At 47.4% G+C, this 18,945-nt stretch overlaps 1 protein-coding gene across 5 annotated transcripts in view; it reads right to left on the bottom strand.

Annotated features, from left to right (window-relative positions):
• UBE3C (ubiquitin protein ligase E3C) overlaps positions 1–18,945 on the bottom strand; it is a 137,550-nt gene that overhangs the window by 60,892 nt on the left and 57,713 nt on the right. For 4 of the 5 annotated variants that reach the window (XM_055591381.1, XM_055591378.1, XM_055591379.1 and 1 more), the window contains exons 13-17: positions 18,587–18,819; positions 8,154–8,258; positions 7,002–7,089; positions 6,619–6,716; positions 5,654–5,786 (exon numbers count right to left, since the gene is read on the bottom strand). In XM_055591381.1, the coding sequence (XP_055447356.1) occupies positions 5,654–5,786; positions 6,619–6,716; positions 7,002–7,089; positions 8,154–8,258; positions 18,587–18,819 (657 nt within the window). The remainder of the gene's footprint in view (positions 1–5,653; positions 5,787–6,618; positions 6,717–7,001; positions 7,090–8,153; positions 8,259–18,586; positions 18,820–18,945) is intronic. The other variant, XM_055591380.1, reaches the window with a different exon arrangement.

Here is an 18,945-nt window from a genome sequence, read left to right as displayed (position 1 = left end):
AGAACTGTACAAAAAAGATCTTCATGACCCAGATAATCACGATGGTGTGATCACTCACCTAGAGCCAAACATCCTGGAATGTGAAGTCAAGTGGGCCTTAGAAAGCATCTGAGCCACCAGGGAAGAGCAAATTCTAGGAGACAGTGAGGGACAGGGAAGCCTGGCGTGCTGCAGTCCATGGGGTCACAGAGTCAGACGCGACTTAGTGACTGAACAACAATGTGAAAAAGAAATTCCTGTTTGTTTAGGGGTATAATGACTCAGGCATTGATGATGAAGCATCAGGAACACGCTGTACAGCAGTCTAGCCTGTGCACTAAGGAACGAACGCCGAGGAATGTTCACAGTGTACACTGTTACGGTCCTGCTCATCGTTCAGGGCTGGTGCCACTGTTCCATGTTTTAAAACCCCTTACCTGTGGTGATAAGGTGATCAGCAGTTTCCTCAATCATGAGAGAGAGAGATGCAGTGTTTGGTAATATAGCTCTTTGAAGGCCAAGTCAAAACAGGAAGAAAGCTAACACGGTATTAATTTTATGGTCAGCATCACTCACTCTATGCTTCTGAAAGCACAGGCTGTCCACTTCCCTGCAAGTCCTGCCCAGGACGGTCTGCAGGATGAACACTCGGGTGACAAGGACAACAATGAAGACACTGCAGTCTCTCATACAGACACCGGGTTTTCACAGGAAGGCGCTCACATACACAGCAGCTAACGTGTTACTGGGCGGCGTGACGGATTCTTTACCATGAAGTGGAAATGAGTCATTACAGAAGCCTGCCCCCTCCCATCTTCAGGCTCATTAGGCTGGGTGGGGGTGGGGGGAGGAGCAGGAAAAGGGGTGGTCTTGCTGCCCGGGGTGGCAGAGGCAGGTGGTGGAGGGCACAGGAGGGGCAGGCCCATTTGGCCTAACTTGATGGAGACACCTCACAGCTTCTGCCCTGACGTTTCTGCTCTCCTCTGAACCCGTCTGTACAGCACCGACCCCGCTCCCACTGTTCGCTGTAGTCTCGGCGCCCGTATCCCAGAAGACCCAGGGCGTGACACAAGTCAGAAGGCGTCCTCAACGAGCAGAAGGCCCTGCCCGGGCGTCTGCCGTGCTTCTCCCGTGCTTCTCCCGGCTCCACTGCCTCTCTGGCGTCTCTTCCTCATTGTCAGGCCTGGGTTGGAGGCAGTCGTCACCCAGTCGCTCCCCTCACGTGGAGTCCTCTGGCTGCCCAGGGCCTGCTCCGAGGCCCCCCACGCCTGTCACCACCCCCCTCCCTCTCATGCCTTCCCCGACCGGCTCAGCCGGAAGTCCTGTGAAGTCACGTGACGCATCCGGACGCCTCCCCAGCAGGAATGTGTCGCCCCGGCTTGGGGGCGTTCTTGGCTCTCTCTCCAGCAAGGATGACATCTTCCAGGGTGTGGTCCTCCCAAGCTCACGTGATGCTCTCTCTGCCGGGTTCTGCTGACGAGCCTCTCCTTGGAGAACCATGTGCACGGAGCCTGGAAGGTCCCCATGGCCCCAACCTAGAGGTTCCATTAGAGACGTGCTCTGTGAGCCAGCAGACCCTCCTGTACTTTCACGGGGTCTGGTGGCCACGGGCACCGCCCGAGGTCAGAACCCCTGTGAAGGCCGTTCTGAACCACCAGGTGCTTCCTGATGGTAAGGACCAGGCATCGATCCACAGAACAATCCAGAAAAAGGGCCCTCGGGTCCCGGCCCTCCCACCATCCCACTGAAGGATGGACTGCTGGGGGTGAGCGAGCACAGGAGCATAGGCCCTGCCTCAACACTGGTGCTCTCCTGCCCTCCTTTCTACTAACTGTCCTTTGGGGCGGTCTTTCCCAGAACAGGCACCGCTGTCTGGCTGGAGCCCTGTTCAGGCAGCTGTCCCTTCTCCTCAGTGACCGTCCCGATGGCGCGGGGAGCGCTCTGCTGCCCGTGGGGGCCAGGCGCTGCTTCTCCTGTCCTCATGGCACCTTTAAAGCCAGACTGCTTTCTACATTTATCAAGCCATCCTGAATTTTATGAAAATAAATATGTAAACTTAAAATATTATGAAAATAACATATCACAATTGCTTAGCAATTTTTAATTACATCAACGTCACTGGACATTAAACAGAATTAGTAAAAGCATGCATAGAAGAAAAAACGTTATTATACATCTGGACTTCGCTTTTTCTCAAATCGTGTCTGCAGGAATGCCTTTCTTATGGCGTCCTGAGCATGCCTTCAATACGAGATAAGGGATGTCACAAGAAGTGCCAAGCTCTTGTGCCTGCATGTAGCTGCCGCTACATCTTCACGCATTTCCTTTCCTTTGTCTCCCTTTCCCTGACAGTGGTCCTTACGCTGGATTCCTTGCCTTGCAGGGGTGGTACCCACAGCTGCGGACACAGACCAGACAGCTGGACATCTCCCAGGAGCGTCCTGCCTCTTCCCTGCACCCCGGGAGTGCGCCCAGCGCCATGAGCAGCACTCTCTGGGGCTCACGGGACTGCGCTAGCCATGAGGGAGACACAGGGACGCACAAGTGGGCACTTTCCACTGGACTCCGTTTGGTGCGGGGTGTGATCAGGCGGAGGTGGGGCTCAGCTTCCGGCCACACTGGGCTCAGGCAGCAGCAAGCAGAGGCGGCCCTCGTCCGGGTGGACTGCATGCAGACAGGCGGCTCCCACGGCTCCGACTCCCCCCAGCACCTGCGCGCCTGTTTCCATCCCTCCCAGCCGTGGGGGCCTTACAGATGTCCTCTGAGTGTCTCCATTAGTTTTGATACATTTTAATTTCTTATAATAGATTTGTGTATATTTTTGGCAACAAGTGATAAAACAGACTAGCATCTACATATATTTCATGCATTTATGACAAATTTTTCTTAATATTTTCAGTATTTTAGGTTGAGTAGTTCATCTGCTGGGAGAAGGCAATGGCACCCCACTCCAGTACTGCTGCCCGGAAAATCCCATGGATGGAGGAGCCTGGTGGGCTGCAGTCCCTGGGGTCGCTAAGAGTCGGACACGACTGAGCGACTTCACTTTCACTTTCATGCATTGGAGAAGGAAATGGCAACCCACTCCAGTGTTCTTGCCTGGAGAATCCCATGGATGGAGACGCCTGGTGGGCTGCAGTCCATGGGGCTGCACAGAGTCGGACACGACTGAAGCGACTTAGTAGTAGTAGTAGTTCATCTGCCAGTGTTTTGAAATTGCCACAAATCTCCAAAAAGTTTGCCAATGTATTTCTTGGAAAAAAAAAAGAATCTGCCTAAGTGGACCTGCACAGTTCAAACCTGCATTGTTCAAGGGTCGACTGGACTTTGATTTTACCCTGTTATCATTTCTTCTTCAGAAAAACAAGGTAACAAATCTTGCCCATTAAACAAAACCAAACCACCACGCAGGAGCAGAGCGTGCTCTCAGGAACGGAGCCCAGTACGGCTCCAGCCGCCTCGCCCCGCACAGTGGGCCACACGAGCGCACTGTGATGGGAGGCGCCAGCTCCACCCTCTCAGAGCCACAGGCTCCGAGTGCAGGCGCGCTCCCTGCCCACAGTCCACACGGAGAAACACACGTCACCCTGCTCGCCAAGCTCCCAACTGCGAGAGAGACCACGCAGCTGCTCTGAGCTCCACCACGTCAGCTCGCATGTCAAAGGAGGCGAAACCCACAACTGAGAAGACTGTTCTGAGACGACATGAGATACGAGAGCCCATAAGGAATGGCCACTATTTGCTTCTGTGACTAGATGATATATGGAAAAACCATATTAATTGATTACATGTAAATGACTAGGCAACAAAGCACTTCAAACCAATTTTCCGTAAGTAAATTAAACATACTAAGATGATATTTAATTTTACAATCTGCATAGCAAAATATCAAATATATGGTTTAAAATTTAATTGATAAGGTCAGACTTAAAGAACACTTTAAAGATTTAAAGCACTGTAATATAGATATTATATGATTTTTCCAAATTCTTTAAACTAGGTGAGACTATCAGCATGCATGACTGAAGAGCTGGCGTGTGGCCAACTTCTGAGTAACTCTCAAGCTTAAGGAGTCATTAGGAATCTGGGGCTTGTGTCACTAAGCAGTAACGGCGCACTTTCCATGAAACAGTTTGAGTTAATTGAAAACTGTTGCTAACCACACGGCCTCACTTTGTTTGGCTGAAGAGCTCAGACATATTTGAGCCCCTGCCGGAAGCCCTGGTTCACCAGCACAGAAGCGGGTCTGCCGTGGACAGCCACACCCTCCCCTGTGACCCCTCATGCGGCACTGGGCTCCTGGTTCCCAAGTCCTGCCCCACGTCCTGCGTCTCAGGAAGCCTCCGGCATCAAGCACACCTCGGCTCCTCCCTGAACACTCTGCCAATCGTGGCCAATTTAACACCCTGTTACAGCTCGTTTTTCTTGTTTTCAAACACAAGTTCAACACACATCTACTGAGCGCTAGCTGTGGGGACCCTGGCTTAGACCACGAGGCCCTCAGTGAAGCGGGACGCACAGACAGAGGCCGCCAGCACGCAACACGGAGCACAACACAACTACTTGTGGCTGGTCTCTAAGCAGCTGCAGGTCCCAAAGGAGGGCGAGCTTCTGCTCTTCCCCAAAGTATGTTAGACTAGGAATCAGGGTATCTGGTTTTTGCCTCGCTTATACAAAAAGCTTTGAAAACATGACGTCCCAGGTGAGAGTAACCTGCACGGTGGAGCACTCAGTCTGCGGTCAGACTGGAGCTCAAAATCCGCCTCAGTTTGCGATACTTGACGTTAGAGGGCTACAGCATAGATTATGTAACAAAGCTAAGTTATGCGAAAAACAAAAATTCTGCACACAAAATCGAGAACAGAGTAAGGGAACAAGTGATTGATGTCAGCCTTCCTCTGCCATTCCTACAAAATGACAAAACAGCTCTTTATCTGAGAAGAGAGAACGTATTCAAAACGAGAGGCTCTGCTTTTCTGGAAGAAAATTAAATTGCTGCCCTAGAAGAACAGGCAACTGCTACCCCACATCTGACAGCCTCGCATCACCCGCACTGATGTAACACTCACTTCAGGTGACAGCACGGATACCACATTCTGACGCTGAAACTTCCAGTGGCCTCAGTGACACTAAGACTGTAAGCACTGAGTGCCGAGGCTAACAGAGACCAACACGCGCCACTCACCTGCAAACGCTGCCCGAGTCAGGGGTATAATGCGGCGCTCTTACCTAACACAGGTGTCACGAAGCACACTCACCTTTCTATCAAGAAATGTGGATTGCAATGGTATTGAGTATATTTAACGTGGCTTACATTTTATGATATTTACATAGACTGTTATAAACAAAATACAGTCTGTATATGGCTCTCCACCAACATTTTTATAATTAAAGCTTGTCAACTAAATTTTAAAGACATTTTGTGGGGCAGGAAGAGTTTCTTATCTTAAACAAAAACAAAAACAATACTCAAAGGCTTCTGTAGCAGTAAGTACTTGCCAATCTTAGAATTATTATTTGATAATAGATATGCATTTCCCCCATATCTGACGTAATTTGTTTTAAACAGTCATCACAGAATAAGACGATCAACACTAATCTTTGTAATGATCACCCTTTCCTATCCCCCCCGCCTCCCCCTGCTGTATGAACACATACAGAGAAAGACATATACCATTCTCAGGGGAAAGCTTGTCATAAGCGTCTTCATAAATATAATTTCTTCTTATTGTGACATTAATTCCATCCAGAAATGGACCATCTCCTTGAACTTCTTGCTTATCTGCATAAATCAATCTCTGAAAGATCTAACAGAGGAGAAATTATAAGCTTACTTGAAAACAAGAGACATTTTGTTATAAACACAAGCAGCCAAAATAAACTGTTAAATAAACCTTAACTCTTTTAATAAATTCTGAGGCAAGTTTTAAAGGCCAAGATACCAAATATTGATGTTATGCCTTATCAATAAATGTGCAGTATTTATGTAATATTGCTCTTTTCCCCACTTCACAACAAACTTTTAAAAGCTCATGCTGTGGCACATTTTCGGTACTTTCTTCTGGAGACTTCTATACAGCTCCAGGTGGAGCAGGAAGAGCAGCAGCCGAGAGGAGCGGCGCACGGATGCGGGTGCCGGCAGGGCGAGCCCCAGTGAGGAGCCCCAGTAGCTGGTGTTACGCTACACGTCCAGCAGAGGGCGGTCAGGAGTCAGGTAATGCCATGTGTGTATGGGTGTGCGCGTGTGTGTGAGGTTCCTATTTTTTTTTGCTTTTTACCGGGATAGTTGATTTACAATGTTGTGTTAATGTGTGTGTTTTAATGAAGAAATGTAAATAGTGTCAAATGTTCTGTGAGAAGAGTGGGCAGGCCTAAAAACACCCTCTTGAAGCTGTTTTGTAAGTAGTGAAGTGCGGCGGTTTTCAGAAATTCGCTAAGTTGGTGAATACAAACAAAACATCTTTCAAGAGGTATTTGGTTGGTTATGATTTTATAAACCATGGTCAACTATTACAATCTAGTGAGAAAATATATTATTCAATCACAAGCAGCAGCCGGCTTTAGAAAATTTCCCACTGGTGTTACTTTTTCACACTGAACTGGCTGAGTCAATCTGCAAAGAACCAACTGGAAGCATACCTTCACCCGCTCTTCAAACGGAACCACGAAGGGCAGCTGGGTCAGGATGGCGAGCTGCCTCTCCTCGGACACGGACAGCGGCGGAGACTCCAGACCTACTGCAACCAGAGAACGCCCTGTGAGCCCACCTGTCCCCTCCAGACTCGGGGCTGCTCTCTGCCAGGCCGAACTCACAGACACCCTGGCACAGGGGGCACTACCAGGGCTGCCGGGGGGGCGGTGGGGGCCGGCTACCCAGGCACGAGGCGCTTTCCGACAATGACACTCCTGACCCGGCTGACCGAAGTCAGAGACCACAGGCCAGGAGCCCGGAGCGCGCACGCAGCAGCACACAGCGCCCGCTGGGCCAGCTCGGAGCCCGGGCGCGGGCACAGGGCACTCACCGTCCAGCGTGGACCGCAAGGGCCCAATCCTCCCCATCCGCCGGAACCGCCACGCGCTCCTGGACGCCGGGACGTAGAGCTGGGTGACCTGCGGGGCGACAGCCTGCTCGGCGCGCGGCCCTGGCTTCAGTCCCGCCCGCTCCCTCCCACGAGACCTTCTCACACTCTCCCCGACGCGGGCCACGCTTTCACACTGTCACACTGCAGTTATTTTTCCTAAACATACTCCAGGGAAATCGCTACTTGCTCTAGCCAACAGCATGTAATATGTGGACATAGAAGTCACCACACAATGACTGCTTTACAAAGAAGCCAGATCACCTTAAAATCTAGCAATTTATTACCATTACCAAATATTCACGTTCTCATGACTAAAACAAGTTGTGTGAATGAGTAGCCAAATAAGGCAGTAAGTACTGACCCACTGTCTCTCAGGTCCCCTCACCCGACCCCTGTCAGAAAGGCCCACGAGCCCGACACCCTCACCACTACAGGACCGGCCGCAGCTCCTCGGCCTGGGTTGTGGGCAGGGCTGGGCGCCACAAGCTTAATGCAAAGATGCAGCGTGCGTGCGGACAGAGCAATGCTCCTGAGACACTCCTGATGTGTCTTTTCTCTAACACTTCTGTAGTCATGCTTCTTCTATACCCAGTCCCTCTCTGCCCCCAGCCCCGAGATTCTGAGATGAATCCAGTCATGTGTTTAAAAACACCCAGAGTCCTTTGGTAATGTTATTTTCATTATTTCAGAACAGGTTACACTACTGAATTTACTTTACATCTAGATCTTAGTAATATTCACATTTGTCTCTGTCCCTTTAGAAAGTCACAAATAAGTTCCATCTCTTAAGTATTAATACTAAAAATATATTGATACAATAAAAGCAAAAGTTTTTCAACTCCCCCCAAAAAACCATTACACATCAATACACTTTGTGGTTTAAAGCAAATTAGGATTAACAACAAATGCAGGATGCATGTGTAAGCCAGTAATATTGTTATGTGTCCTGTGATCTAAGAGTCAGCAACAAAAGTTTACTTCTAATTGTTAATTACATGATAAATAACCTTAAAAGATTTATTCTTCTCAGAAAAGATATAAGCTGAAAAAATAAGTTTAACGAAAAATATGTAAAAGATCTTCCGGGAATACCTTATCTGCTTTAATATCCTCCTGCTCTGACAGCCAGTGATTGGGGGGGCAGAAGTTCCTCCGCGTGTCCCTGGACTTCAGCATCTTCACCAGGTTGGTGATGACCTGAGGGGGGAGCAGGACCAGGTCAGGCAGGCAGCCCGGGGACGCCCGCACAGCATGGAGGCAGAGGCGCGCACGGCTGCCCTCAGCGCCTGGGACGGGGATCCTCCCTGAGGGGCTGCTTCCAACAGCAAACCCGCTCATGAAGGAGGGTCTCGCTCTGTGACCACAGGAGGAAGCTTCTGTACAAAGACAGAAAATGATGCAAACGCGCAAGGGCTGACTTTTTAAAAGCTACGAGGGAGGCGGCCATTTCTCAAACACAAAGTGGCAATGTATAAGCTCACCTGAGGGGTTCTCCTAAGGTTAAAGCACGTTAACTCTCCTGAAAAGCGCTCTACCTGAGGTGCGGGTGGAGGGGGGCAGCGTCCTACACGTGCCTTCTGCGTGTAGTGCCCCCGGACGGAAGCCTCTGTTCGTCTGTGCCCCCCGAATTCTACACAAGCCCAGCCGACCCTCCTCCAGAAAGCCTTCCCGCACACTCTGGTTGCCCAACACCGCGCGCTATCCCAGCCAAGACCACACTGCTGCCCCCTCAGGGGACATCAGCCCCTCCATAAACAGAGCCCTGCCGTGAGCCCCCGACATGGAATACGACCACCTGCCTAGAAGAGCAGCTGGCACCCCCGACTGACAGTGCTAAATCCTGTGATGTGCGATTAAAGACCCTAACAGTACTGTTGGGCTTCAAAAGACATGAAGTTACACACGGAACAGAAATGCGTTTGTAGTAAACAAAGATAAACCAACACAAAACTGGGAGACCAAAGTGTCTTCACAAGACCAAGGCCTTTGTAAGCAGGAGAGGATCCTGCAACCACTATGTACTTGGTGACTCTGACCGTGTTTTCTTATAGTCAGCCAGGCTTCTGTACACACACTGCTTCCAATTCAGTAAAATACAATTTGAACTAAGCATCAGGAAATGTCATTCTGTGTCCAAGCAAGGTGGGAGAGAAGGGGTCCCTGGTTGCTATCTCAGGCCTCCCCGACACAGGCTCCAGCTGGATCATATAACCAGGAAAGAGAAAAAGTAACACCTGAGGAGCTCGGCCACCCGGTCAAAATGACACCAGTAAAAACCACTCAAGATCTAGAACACAGCTTTCACACCGGTGGGCATATGCTGCCAACTCTGCTGTGGCGTCCACCGCACGGCATCGTAAAGCCTGCTGTGATGCTACGGCACGTCCTGTTTGAATCAGTAAGAAACCAGCACACGTAAGCAGCGAGAGCGTGTGACCCTCCACCCGCGGCTGCGGCTGCTCGGGGGTTAGGCCACACACAGGCGGTGCTTGATGACGACTGATCAAGCGCAGTGGAAGTGGACCGAGAGTGCGGGCCCGGCGGGCTGACTGCTGGTCCCAGCAGGGCACGGCCGCTGACCTGACACGCTGACTCCTGGGTGCCTCTCAGTTTTGCTCCCAGGAGGAAGGACACCTCGTGAGCCGCGTTCTCGTGCTCTCCTGGTTCGGGACAAACTCGGTGGGGTTCACACAGAGCGCAGCAGCAGGCACTCTTCCAACAGTGGGGACAGAAGCAGGATCCCTGGGCACGATGAACAGCATCTCCCCTTTCATACACCCACACTGGTATCTAAGTAAATTCAGGTGTAACAGCTGCTGTGCTGAAGCGCATCCACCACCCACAGCTGCCGACACAGGCTGTGCCTTCTGACACTTAATGTGTGTATTTAAAGGCACCCGTTCACCTGTGGCCCCCACCCATCACCCCCCGCACCCCCTCCGAGTCCTGACACTTCTGCACAGCACAGCTGAGGAGATGGCGCGCTGCAGAGCGGTCATCTGCTCACGTCCACGGCTGCGGGACCCCAGGAGACACGCTGTCCTCCACCTCCTGGCGTTCAACACCGGCCAACCTCTCCTGCCGAGGATGTTTCTGTTCCAGAGGTGGCAAACGTGATCCAACTCTTCAGAGGTAATTAATGCCATAATTTACTTTAAATTACTGTGAAACCGAACGTACACTTTCAATATAGGCATTCCCTTCCATACTTTCATAATCTAAAGATGAAAAACAACTAACATAAAATGTCCTATCCTGGTATCACTGTATCCTCTTTCAAAAATAAAGGAAAGAAGGCTTGCCTGGAGGCTCAGTGGTCAAGAATCCGCCGGCCAGTGCAGGAGACCCAGGTTTGATCCCTCATACAGGAAGAACCCACACGCTACGGAGCAGCTAATTCTGGGAGCCAAAGCCCCAGAGCCCACGTGCCCGAGAGCCTGCGCTGCACAGGAGAAGCCGCCGCCACCAGAAGCGTGTTGTGGCCACTGGAGAGCAGCCCCTGCTCCCAAGGCTAGAGAACAGCCCTGCAGCAACGAAGACTAGCACAGCCCGAAGGAAATACATACATAAAACCTTATAAAAACGGAAGGAAAGAGAAAGATGGGCGTGGGGGAGGGGAGGAAGGCGGCAAGGACAAGGCATAGGGTGAGCTGGGCCTGAGCGCCAGCGAGGAAGGGCTGGCAGCAGAAGCCACTGCGGAAAAGCGCCTCTGAAAGCGGACAGGAAACCAGACTTGAAGACGCAGGGAGAGCATGGCTCAGCCAGTGAAGCTGACTCGCAGACAAGCAGCAAATAGAAGTCTTAGTGTGACCATCTTCAAATATTGCTTTATTCAAAGCGTATCTCAAATACAGGGTTTTAAAAAGTATAAATGTGCCCCAAATATCACATAGGATATACTTGTATCTAAAATGCACTTGCTGTGTATCTGAAATCCAAATCTAACTGGGTGACACATATTCTTATATGTTATATTTGGCAATATGAGCCATGGACGAATTTCCAAAATGTTTTAGAAATGTCATATCTCCTAAGAACATTTTTGTCCTTGATTGAAACTATTTTTTCTAACTTGTAGAGAAAAATACAACTTTTAAGAAACCATGAAAATTTAACTGGATCTAGAGGATCATTAGGAGAAGGCAATGGCACCCCAGTCCAGTACTCTTGCCTGGAAAATCCCATGGATGGAGGAGCCGGGAAGGCTGGAGTCCATGGGGTCGCTGAGGGTCGGACACGACTGAGCGACTTCCCTTTCACTTTTCACTTTCATGCACTGGAGAAGGAAATGGCAACCCACTCCAGTGTTCTTGCCCGGAGAATCCCAGGGACGGGGGAGCCTGGTGGGCTGCCGTCTATGGGGTCGCTCAGAGTCGGACACGACTAAAGAAACTTAGCAGCAGCAGCAGCAGCAGCAGCAGAGGATCATTACCAAAATCAGATTCATTATAGTCTTCACAGACGAAAATGGAGACGCTCTATACAGTCAGCCAAAGCAAGACCTGGAGCTGGCTGTGGCTCAGATCATCAGCTCCTTATGGCAAAATTCAGACTTAAACTGAAAAAGTAGGGAAAACCATTCTGGTATGACCTAAATTCAATCCCCAATGATTATACAGAGGAGGTGACAAATAGATTCAAGGTACTAGATCTGGTGGACAGAGTGCCTGAAGAACTCTGAACGGAAGTTTGTACCACTGTACAGGAAGCAGCGACCAAAACCACCCCCAAGAAAAACAAACGCAAGAAGGCAAACTGGTTGTCTGAGGAGGCCTTACAAAAACAGCTGAGAAAAGAGCAGTGAAAGGCAAAGGAGAAAGAGAAAGATAAACCCTTCTGAATGCAGAGTTCCAAACAGCAAGGAGCGTTAAGAAAGCCTTCTTAAGTTAACAATGCAAAGAAATAGAGAAAAACAATAGAATGGGAAAGACTAGAGATCTCTTCAAGAAAATCAGAGATACCAAGGGAACATTTCATGCAAAGATGGGTACAATAAAGGACAGAAACAGTACGGACCTAACAGAAGCAGAAGATATTAAGAAGAGGTGGCAAGAATACACAGAACTACACAAAAAAGATCTTATTGACCTGGTAACCATGATGGTATGATCACTTACCTAGAGCCAGACATTCTGGAGTGTGAAGTCAAGTGGGCCTTAGGAAGCATCACTATGAACAAAGCTAGTGGAGGTGATGGAACTCCAGCTGAGCTATTTCCAAATCCTAAAAGATGATGCTCTGAAAGTGCTGCACTCAATATGCCAGCAAATTTAGAAAACACTACAGTGGCCAAAGGAGAGGAAAAGGTCAGTTTTCATTCCAATCCCAAAGAAAGGCAATGCCAAAGAATGCTCAAACTACCGCACAATTGCACTCATTTCACATGAGAACAAAGTGTTAGTCACTCAGTACTGTCTGACTCTTTGTGACCCCATGGACTGTAGCCTGCTAGGCTCTTCTGACCAGAGAACTCTCCAGGCGAGAATACTGGAGTGGGTTACCATTCCCTTCTCCAGGGGATCCTTCCAACCCAGGGACTGAATTCAGGTCTCCTGCATTGCAGGCAGATTCTTTACTGCTGAGCCACCAAGGAAGCCCATATGCTAGCAAAGTAATGCTCAGAATCCTACAAACTAGGCCTCAACAGTACATGAACCGAGAGCTTCCAGATGTACAAGCTGGATTTTAAAAAGGCAGAGGAACTAGAGATCCCATTGCCAACATCCGTTGGATCAGAGAAAGAGAATCCAGAAAAACATCTATGTCTGCTTCACTGAGTACACTAAAGCCTCTGACTGTGTGGATCACAACTGTAGAATATTCTTAAGAGACGAAAATACCAGACCACCTGACCTGCCTTGTAAGAAACCTGTATGCGGGTCAAGAAGCAACGGTTAGAACTGAACATGGAACAATGGACTTGTTCAAAATTGGGAAAGGAGTACATCAAGGCTGTATATTGTTACGCTGCTTATTTAACTTATACGCAGAGCACATCATGTGAAATGCTGGGCTGGATGAAGCACAAGCTGGAATCAAGACTGCTGGGAAAAATAACAACTTCAATATGCAGATGATAACGCTAATGACAAAAAGCGAAGAGGAGCTAAAGAGCCCCTTGATGACGGAGAAAGGAGAGAGGGAAAGCTGGCTTAGAACTCAACATTCAAAAACCAAGATCATGGCATCTGGTCCCATCACTTCATGGCAAATAGATGGGGGAAAAAGTGGAAACAGTGGTACATTTTATTTTCCTGGGCTCCTAAATCACTATGGATGGTGACTGCAGCCATGAAATGAAAAGATGCTTGCTCCTTGGAAGAAAAGCTATGACAAACCTAGACAGCATATTAAAAAGCAGAGACATTACTTTGCCAACAAAGCCATACAGTCAAAGCTATGGTTTTTCTAGTAGTCATGCATGGATGTGAGAGCTGGACCATAAAGAAGGCTGAGGGCTGAAGAACTAATGCTTTTGAACTGCAGTGTTGGAGAAGACTCTTGAGAGTCCCTTGGACTGCAAGGAGACCCAACCAGTACATCCTAAATGAAACCAACCCTGAATATTCATTGGAAGGACTGATGCTAAAGCTGAAGCTCCAATACTTTAGCCACCTGATGCGAACAGCCAACTCACCGGAAAAGACCCTGTCTGATGCTGGGAAAGATTGAGGGCAAGAGAAGGGGGCAACAGAGGATGAGACGGTTGGATGGCATCACCAACTCAATGGACATGAGTTTGAGCAGGCTTCGGGAGATGGTGATGGACAGGGAAGCCTGGTGTGATGCAGTCCATGGGTCACAAAGAGTCAGACAAAACTCAAATTCTGTGATTTCAAAACACCTTTAAACACATTCCCTTTCTGTACATTCATTTTTAGTACCACCAGCTGCTAGAAATATTTAGTGCTGAAAAACCAAAGCTCACAGAAGTAACCATTAAAAAACCACATGAAGTGACGAAAGATGTCAAAGGCAAGGAAAACTGGAGTAACAAGTTTAAACTGGATCAACAGACACCCAGTGTTGAGATCAAAAAGACAGTTTTCCTCTCAGTAAATTTTATCAAATTTCCCGGCGCAGATAGGCCTGGTACAGAAGACAGTACGGCAGGGTTTTAGATGTAAACTGGCCTTCAGTCACAGGGGTGCAAGTGTGCACACTGAGACAGGAGGCCACTGACGCCTGCCCCACGGGGACTGACTGCACCCGGGCCTGGAGCCTCCGGCTGACAAGCACCCGCAAAGGGCACCAGCAGCAGCAGCACCAACTCCAGGCAGCAGCTGTCAACCGGTCCTGAGGAGACCCTGAGACAGTGAGACCCGAGAACCAGTGAGTAAGAAATATGAAGAGAGGCGGCCAACAAGTGAACACCAGGGCGACTGAGGTGCGCCAGCGCACACACAGCGATAGGAGACACTCACGGCATAAACGCGCTCTTTCGCATTCATGCATGCGTTTCACTCGGCTCCCGTATCGTGCTCTTCCGCGTTGGAGCTAAACCTTAAATACCTGAGAACTAACAAGATTGTTTAAGCAAATATTCAGAAATGCACTAAACTGTTACGTCTGACTGATTATATGCCACTACAGTGAAAAACAAAGGGATTCCCCGGTGGTCTGGTGGCCAGGACTCCGCTGTCACTGCTGAGGGCCCCGGGCTCACTCTCTTGTTAGGGAGCTGGGGTCCAGGCAGCCACACAGCCGGAAACCAAGCAGTGACACCCACGAGCAGGTGTCCCTTAAACCCAATGTTAAAAGACCAAGCAGACAACTGGTTAGAAACACAGAGATGTCTCATAAAAATCACACCTGACAACTGTCCCAGCTCAAGGTTTTAAATTAACATGCACTGTTTCACAAGATTACTGTATGTTTTAAAGTCCACTGGCTATCAAGATCACGAGAAAAATCTTGATCTTAGGGAAATAGTCTTAAGAAATACACATTTTACATCATAAAAGAAATTTACACACATAAATAATATATCTGATGAGGACTTAAAGCTATGAACGCTCAACTATGACATTTCTGAGAGGAGATCACTGATATTTAGCTTTATTAGTGCAACCAAAGAAAAGCATATATACTCCACAATTGGAAAGGTGCCTGTAATAATCTTCTGATCTTAAAGGCAGTGGGCAAAATCAAACATCTTAGGTAATTACCTTAAAACTTTAAAACAAAGCATAGGACAAGGCACATGATTTACGGGTACCTAACTGGATAAATGTGTGATGTGATCAATATATAATAAAGAGTTTTTTAGATTTTGATTTCCTAATGAAGAATATGTAAAAACGAAATACAAGAAAAACCAGTGAAGTACCAGCTCTTAAGATTATTCTCTTAAAGAAGGCCAGAATGGTTTTCCCCATGTGACCCTCAGCTCAGAATGACTTCAGCGATTGCGTGTCTATCCTGCGTGCTCTCAGCTCTCCTGCCGAGTCTCTTTCCTTATGTAGCGATGCTCAAAGAACAGGGACTGCCCGATTTCATTTATGGCTCCCCAGCACAGAGCAGAGCCAGGGTTCCGGGGATAAACACTGTGTGTGTTTAAAATAATTGACAGTAATGACACCCCAGCCTATAAAAGTCATTAAGTATCTGATATGGATTCCTGTTGTCGATGGCTAACCTAGTCTTATAGAGCCTTTAGTTATTAGTATTCTCCAGCATGTTTAAAACACTACAAAATTACTTCTTAAGGTATCCACTTTATTGAGTAGGCAAAACCAAAGCCAAAAAAACTTTCAAAGACAAAGACATGGCAGGCAGCTCGGCCACTTTAGAGGAAGCCTGGATCTGCCTCACTGGTCGCCGTGACGGTTAATGATAGCATGGCTCAATCACAGCTAGGGCACTGCTGTGGTTTTCTGTTTTTACTTTTTAAACAGTCTTTTTGACACTGAAAAATCCAAATCAACCACCAGGTAGGAGAAAGCCCCTCCTCTCCGAGTCCCTCTGCGCACAGATGAGCGCAGTAAGCAAGCAGGTTCCTGCACAACTTCCCCCCTCGGGGTAACTCCAGCGCAGCCTGGCAGCTGCTCACAAAGGCACATCAAACAGGAGTTCCTGTCTCCTCCCAGGGCTAACGCAGTCACAGCTGTAAATTACACGCGGAGAGAAGCTGATAAATTTGATAAATGTACAAACTGTTTTAGCAGTGTCAGTGGGGGGCTCAGAACTGACCTCGGTTCCTACAGTGACAAAGAAGGATGCCTCCATCCACTCAGAAGTCTGCTCTGTGACCAGCCCCCAGAGCCCCTCTCGGAGACCGGTCTGGGAGGACCATCAGGAGCTAAAAAATGAAAGTGGCTGGTGGCTGGAGGAGCCAGGTCTCCTCACGCGCAGCTCTGTCAAAATCAGCAGAACGCAGGCAATTACTGCAAAATGCTACTGCTTTCTTTGGTGGATTCGATTCCTTGAATTCTTCACCTCAAATGCGACACTGAAACGTACAGAAATGCTAAGCTTTCGTCTTCACGCTTCCCAGGGGCGGGGCAGAGGAGCAGCACGGTCCACATGCTGGCTACGCCAGCCCCGGGCTGAGTGTCCCCAGCTGTAGAACGGGGACGCCTGCAGCGCCTTCCTCATAGAACTACCGCTCGCGTGGACTGGTCCCTGTGAAGTCCTCAGAATACTGTCTGAGACAGCAACCACTGAGAGTTAAATTCTACTTCATATTAAAGACAATTTTTTCTGAAAGAAAATAACTAATATCAGCTGAATCTGTTCAGAGACCGTGTCTTGATTTTCTTCTTTTTTTTTTGGTGGGGGGTGGGCTTAGCTCAACAGCAGGCAGACCAATAACAACAAAATCTTTACAAAGAAGAGGAATCTTATTCAAAAACTTGTCTTCAAACAAGTCTGCTCTAAATTCAGATCTTCATAACTCAATCTGAAACCTAAAGACAATCCCGTTTCAGAAAAGGTGAACGCTCATGCTAATTTTTAACACAAACAAAACCCCTGCAATCCTTAATAAACTAGTAGTGAATCACTTTGAGGCCTAAGAACAAATTCTTTACAGAATTTTCACTTAATGCTTATGCAAAATAAAGCAGGACTGGGGAAAAACATCTTAATACAGCATGATTAAATTCAGAAGGTTCTGGGTGCTAAAGATAAGGCCTGGTATATGAAAATTACGAGACTGTGAACAGGTGCTATAAAATAATGAAAGTATCTGATACTGTACACGAAACCTGATAACATGCATAGTGGAAAGTTTTACTAACAAACATCCCAGAGTTTAATTAGATTGTTAAAAGAAAACATATGCTACCATTAACAGCCACATCCAGGAAAACCTGACACAAGAATTACAAGTTTAAATGGGTGACATAGCTTATTTTAACTTAGAAAAGATGCAAAAGTGTTAGTCTTTAAGCAAGGATATATTAAGGGCTCAACATGTGACCTTAAGAGTTTACTTAGGAATACAGAGACAGGTAATTAAAATAAATTGTGCAAATATATGTTACATCAATCCGCACATATTATAAATCCAATGACACATCAGCACTGTGCTCAGTGCAATCAAAACATGATCAGTTACTCTCACTGCTACTAATGCTGGTGCTCAGAAGTGAGATGTGTTGTAAAACCAGGCAGAACGGGCCGCACGGAGCCCATCGTGGGCTCGCAGGATGAATAAGCAGCCCTTAATTAGCCCATCAGGTTAAGTGCAAGCATTAATGGGCCTTTCCTAAAGTCTAGCTTGACATCTTTCTCCAAACATGGCCAAGAAGAAAGTTCCATTAGCAATATTAATACAAGCTTAGTTGATCATTTTCATTCAATTAACTTCTTTCAATTAAATAGATAGCTTGACAAAGCAGTGATAAAAGACCCAAAGGGACGGCTGACGACTCCAGCTGAGCACAGTGTGCAGAGGTCGCCGGCGCTAAGCGGGCTGTAAATCTAGCGCTCAATTTGGGAAATGCATTTCTTCTGCTCTCGCTCCTTTAATGAGCGATTTTAGCTGACGGGATGTGTTTGCTGCAGAAATTTCATGGGAAGTCAAGCACCCTTTTTCTTTTCTTTTTTTCTACCCCAGTAGTTGTATTCTCTCAGTGGTGGTGGTTTCTTGCCAACATTTCAGCCACAGTAACTCATAACTTCTCTTTCTGCACGGTTAAAAATGAAGGTATTTTAAAATAATTTATATTCAACTTGCATTAAGTTAATGATCTTATTCCACCTTTGTTAATCAATTTCTTAAGATTAAATAAATAAAACTTATGAGATCTTTTACTGAAAAATAAAAAAAATTTTAATTATACATCACCTTGTCACTGAAAGTACTTGGGGCAAGTTATAACAGATATATTTAACAATGTCAAAACAAGGCTTTAAAAGGAGGCAAACATAAAATGAAAAAGACTTTTCTTACGAGTTTTGCAAATTAACAATCAAGCCGGAAACAAACCCCTATCTCTAGTCTTCTAAAATGAGTCATCCAAAAAAAAACCTGTACGTTATTTGACCTCAGTAAACAAAAATATTCATACACTCATTACCTTAAATAACTGAATCCATCGTTTCTGCTCCATCTGTATACACTGCTGCATTTCAGAACTGGTAGTTACTCCAATACTTTGAAAGGCGGTGATATATTCTTCTCGAACTTCTGGCTTTGTTTCTGGATATGCCAGTTTGATGATCCCTAAGCACGCGTCGCGAAGGCATCGAGACAACACTACCAGTTCTTCTAAAGTAAAAGGCATCATTGACGATTGTCTTTGACCTACAACTGAAAAACATAATCCAATTTTCTATTATATTTGGGCTCCCCCTCCCATTTCTTACACACTCAAAGACTTAAAAGGCTTAAAACTTTTCTATCATCTACGAAAATTTGTTGCATAAGGTCATCAAC

This window comes from Bubalus kerabau, chromosome 8 (assembly GCF_029407905.1).
Source record: "Bubalus kerabau isolate K-KA32 ecotype Philippines breed swamp buffalo chromosome 8, PCC_UOA_SB_1v2, whole genome shotgun sequence".
In the NCBI taxonomy this organism is placed as follows: domain Eukaryota; kingdom Metazoa; phylum Chordata; class Mammalia; order Artiodactyla; family Bovidae; genus Bubalus; species Bubalus kerabau.
Note: the sequence above shows the minus strand (reverse complement) of the source record. Positions and strands in the feature narration are given on the sequence as shown.